General features: G+C 43.4%; 1 protein-coding gene across 1 annotated transcript; it reads right to left on the reverse strand.

Moving 5' to 3' along the window:
- Positions 1 to 3,378: 3,378 nt before the first annotated feature.
- PHACADRAFT_29857 (uncharacterized protein) lies at positions 3,379 to 3,961 on the reverse strand (the record flags this gene model as incomplete). The annotated part of the gene is made up of 4 exons (XM_007396489.1): positions 3,379 to 3,463; positions 3,517 to 3,603; positions 3,657 to 3,807; positions 3,910 to 3,961. The coding sequence occupies 4 exons, from the start codon at positions 3,959 to 3,961 to the stop codon at positions 3,379 to 3,381; spliced, it is 375 nt and encodes a 124-aa protein (XP_007396551.1).
- Positions 3,962 to 4,999: the final 1,038 nt, after the last annotated feature.

Below are 4,999 nucleotides of genomic sequence, written 5' to 3' on the forward strand. Positions count from 1 at the left end.
ATGTGCCAGCAAGCCCTCTTAATGGTCAATGCTTCCACTAGCAAAATTTTGCCATAATATCTAATAATCACTTGGACTGTGATGTGATCAATTGGCCTGCCATTTTGCAGTCATGCTCATTCCTATTCTTATAACGCTCTTTTGGTTCTCTACTCCAGTAATTTGCAAGCAGCCAATATTCATCCTCAACATAGTCTCTATTTTTGTAGGTATTGGAGTGGCAATGATGGCTCTCTGCGATAGCATAAGCAGCCCTTACTTTAACATCATTCAGATGATTACATTCTTGCAGATTTTTCCAATTTTGAATCCAACAGCCCAACCCAGCAACATTGCAGACTTTGCCTACCTTGTTATATTGTTGCTAGCTCTGTGGTTAAATGAGCTAGCACTCCAACTTGCAGCAGTGTTCTCACCACGCAGAATTCTGCTGCCAAAGTTGGCTGCCGTTTTTGTGTTTCCCATCATTGTAAAATGTGTCCAAGTAGGCTGTATGATACCTATCTGGAAGGTCTGGTTTTGTGAGATGAAAATCAGCAGCTCAAGTATGCTCACAAATTTGAAAGACATCAACTGGCAAAAAAATTCCATATGTAGAAGCAAAGTTGCTTCTCAAAATTTTTGATAATATGTACATATCTCTCTGGATTTCTGTGGCAAAGCATTTAATCCTACTTGCATAGATATTTGTCAACAGTCTTCATCTGAAAGTTGCTCATTAGGCACACATTCTAAGGACAAAACGATCACTAAGTTGCTTTTGGTGCCAAAGGTATGGCCCCACTTCACCTTACACACACATCTGTCTGAGGCACATATGTAGGCTCTTTAACATCTAGACTAAAGACATTATTCTGGATAGTGGTTGGAAATTTTGTCTTCCCCAGTGAGTACAAGACCGTCAGAGTAGATAACAAACTACTAACCGGAAGCTAAAGTTATTTTCAATATTGTGGTCATAATAGACATCTTTTTAGATTCCCATTACCCTCTCTGCATAGATTTCCTCTTCCCCAGCATCTACATCATCAGCATTGTCTTTACCACTGGTAAGCACAGGCAACATAGTTGTGTCAACGTGACTATTAACTTCCCACATTAGTCTGGCATGAAAGGGTGGAATTCAAGAAGAATGAGTCTGTCTCATCAACTTTAACAATGAGAAAGCCGCCATCGGCAAATTCTGCCTTCCCAAATACCTCTAACATAGATCACACTATCTCCAAGTCTGTCAAAGATGCATTTGAGAATGTAAACAAACTCCAAGCCTGGCCAGGTGTGAGAAAATCAGCTCCTCATGAAGAACCAACCTCACTGATAGTATTTGTTTAGATGGAACAGCTGCAACAGTAACGATAATCTTCCACACTAGTACACTAGAATTCACAAACGTGGCACGTGCTTCTGTCTAAATTTATCACAAATTTATGTAGTACAACCCTCCCATTGTATGCAATTGTTCTGCAGCTTCAGAGCCTAACACATGTTGTAAAGTACTATTGAAAGTTAAAACCTGATGTAAATTCCATGGTTGAGTTATGGAGGATCTAGGATGAAAAATATGCATACAAGCCTGAGGGCTCTTATGGCATAACCAGAGTTCAGCATCACAAACACTACAACTGCAAGACTAAGTTTCAGTTTAAGTAGAATGCATGTTTGTGTGACTTGCAATCTGAGACAAAGATGAATGAATGCCTTACCACAACACTATTGGCAGCCTCATTCCGAGAACAATGGGAACAATCTTAAAATGACAGAGCAGGGAATGGCTATTTTGCACATCACTGTAAGGCTGCTGTAGTGATCTATGGGTATAGTTACTTAGTCTAATTTTCATTCATGCACACAACTGGCACGAAGATTGGCTTGAAACTTGAAGGTCTATGCCTGTTATGTGAGTGGTATGCAAAGTACATATGTGGAAACCTTGATGGCTAAGCTTATTTGCTAATAAGTCAAACGGGCACATCCTTTACTTCCAAGTTGACGAAGACTCTTCCATGCAGGACTTGCTGCTTCCACTTGTCCTTGGACTCACCCACCATTGTGAGGATTTCCACCTTCCTCAATGCCGAAAAAGTCTGGCCAGGAAGCATGTATCTTCTGTGACTGCAAATTTATGCCTAATGTCTAAACTTTCTCTTCAGTGTCCAGCAAGAAGGCAGAAGAGAATATAACAATATCAGCAAGCACCAAAGGAGAACATAGTAAGGTCATTCTCACAGGCATTGTACCATTGTTCTGGCTTGAATTCTTCAGGGTCAGGAAAGATCCAAGGATTGTGGTCTGACAAAATCATTGTACATGCTCTGAAACTGGCAGGAAAGATAAATGCACGTAATCCAATCATGTCCACTATCACATGAGTTCTGTGCTTGAGCGGCAGAGTGCCATCATTGTTAAGCCTGACATTCTGTGGAACCATGTGTTTGGTGGTGTCGCAGATTATTATGAAGCTGAAAGCTGGTGCACCAGTGAACGTCAGTGTATACCAGTTGCACAGAAAAGGCATGGCACACAGAATAGTCAAGATGCTTCCAGGAAGCATGCGTGCACCTTAACAAAATGCACCAAGTTCTCAAAAGTCTGCGGGGATACTCAGCTGCTTTTATCTTGCACAAGCAATAAAAAGATTACAAAGTCTGCTTTGATAGGCATGACTTCCATGAGCTCTTTGTAAACTTCTTCCTGGATGTCCTGATGTAAAGCTAGATAACTTAGCGTAGCGTTCAAGGTATGAGCAACAGTCTCTGTTAGTGAGGGTCAGCAGGTGTTGCAAGGGCCTGCAGAGAAGCGCAAGTGCACTGTGTTCAGTGCTGAGGAGTAGAAAAGTGTGGCCAATCTAATGGAATGTGCCATTCAGTAGGTTAAGAGTGCAGCCATCCACTATCTTACCAGTTCGGAATCATCCATGGTGAACTTTCCTTCTTCTCACTTGCCCTGATCATTTGGCTTAGGATATCTGCACTCATGCTACCACTCACGGCAAGCTCTTTGCAACATCAATTGATGAGCTCCTGCATGAAGACGTCTATCTGATTAATAGCAGTTTTTAACTCGCAAATCCTGAATGAGTAGTCAGTGCATGCTGGCACAACCTATTCACATAATCTGACCATTTAATAGGTAAGTGATATGCCCATCCAGGGAGTACCAGGCAAGTTGCATGACATGAAGATAGAATGGTCATTGCTTGCCCAAAGGACATGCCCTCAGTCGAATTCGAGAACTGCCAGTTCAATGGATTACTGAAGCCACATGTCAAGATCAAAATCAGTGCAAGCTAAAGAATCAACATCAGTCTTGAGTGAAGAGGTCAAGCAAGTGGAGGAGGAACCGTGACCTTATTCATCAATTTGTTTGTGACAGGGACATTCATGATGAGCCTGCCTTTCTAACCCTCACCATGTTCCATCTTGTCAAAAACCCTGGCAGTCTGCTCTCAGACCAAGGTATACCTCTAAAGTCAGAGTGAGCTCAGATCAGAGCTCATTATTTCAATGGCATACTTACATCGTGTTGATGAGTGCAGGAGTGATGATATATCTGTGCTTTCTCCACTCATCTCTGTTTGCAGCAAAGATGTTGGGTTTCCAAACCCTGTCCAGCATTGTCAAAGAGTACACTTGAGTTAGCAGAGAAACAGAACTCACAGGGTAATGATAACTATATTGTACTCCTTGAAGAACTGACCTTTTATTGACACAACCTGTTGGGCAACTTCTGTGGAGGACATATAGATGAAAGTTGGGCTGAAGATGTAAGGAAGCACAGAGATGGTCTCTGTGCCTGCTTTACAATATACTGGACAAAGCACATAATTGGTATAGCATGCAATGCACAGATGTATGAAGGTTGCTATTGGACAAAAAAAATGAATTTGGAGCTGGCGCAGTCTGTACATACAGTTTGGCGGATAAAAGTGCGTGAGCGTGAACGAACGAGCACGAACGCGCATGAAAGCACACAAAAGTGCATGAAAGCAGGTAAATGTGTGTGATTGTGCGCGAAAGTGGATGAATGTACACAATCGTGCATGACACTGAGCTTTGGTTTTTGTTATGCCCTGCTTTGAGATTGGCAATGACGCTAATGTGTGTGCATTTGTGCGTTTTCATGCATGTTCATTCGCATTTGTTCACATTTGTGCATTCATTTTATTGTTCAGTTTGGTGTAAGTTAGCAATTGGCTTTCATTTTCGTGATTATGCATTCTATTTGAATCGTCAAGTGCACAAAGGTGCATGATGATAAACACCTAGCCAAGATGAAACTGTGACAAAATGAATACGTAGTTCATCAGATGCACACTTTTGCATGCGAAAGTGCACTGTCATGGGCGTAGCCCTGGCCTCCTATTTTATTCCCATTTTCTCCAATTTATTCCACGATTATACGACCCTCCAAACGTCGTCGGCGCATAAAGCGCCAGTTTACAAGCCGTAGCCGCGCGCTAACACCTCGAGAACACATCACCGACAGGCACGCATCAGCGCATCAGATGCGCCTACATCACCGCCGCCTCGTCGCCGCATCACGCTTCCTCGGTAACAGCCGCACTCCGATCTCCATCGGACTTCCTATCCCCGTCGGCCCGGCAACGTCATAAGCTATGACACATCGGCCCCCGTCTATCTCCGAGTCCGATCGGCAACGGACTTCCTATCCCCGTCGGCCCGACAACATCATACGCTATGACACACCGGCTCTCGCTTCTCTGCCAAAGTCCCCCAGATACTAGCAGACCGCCGTAGCACAGTCGCTTATGTAACGCCTGGTCCGTGCGCAGCCTGACTAGTATATAAGGAGTCCCTTTGTCGCTACCTAGCCCCATCTCAACCTCTTGGTTAATTGGGCTAGGTAAGCCTTCACTTGTATTGTAGTACAGATTGCTAATACACTTGGTTAATTGGGCTAGCTGAACAAGCTAACGCATTAGTCGCCAGACCTCGTCGGCGCCGCCTTCTGATTAGATCCACGCAGTATCCCTCGTGGT

The sequence above is a fragment of the Phanerochaete carnosa genome, assembly GCF_000300595.1.
Source record: "Phanerochaete carnosa HHB-10118-sp unplaced genomic scaffold PHACAscaffold_6, whole genome shotgun sequence".
Taxonomy (NCBI): domain Eukaryota; kingdom Fungi; phylum Basidiomycota; class Agaricomycetes; order Polyporales; family Phanerochaetaceae; genus Phanerochaete; species Phanerochaete carnosa.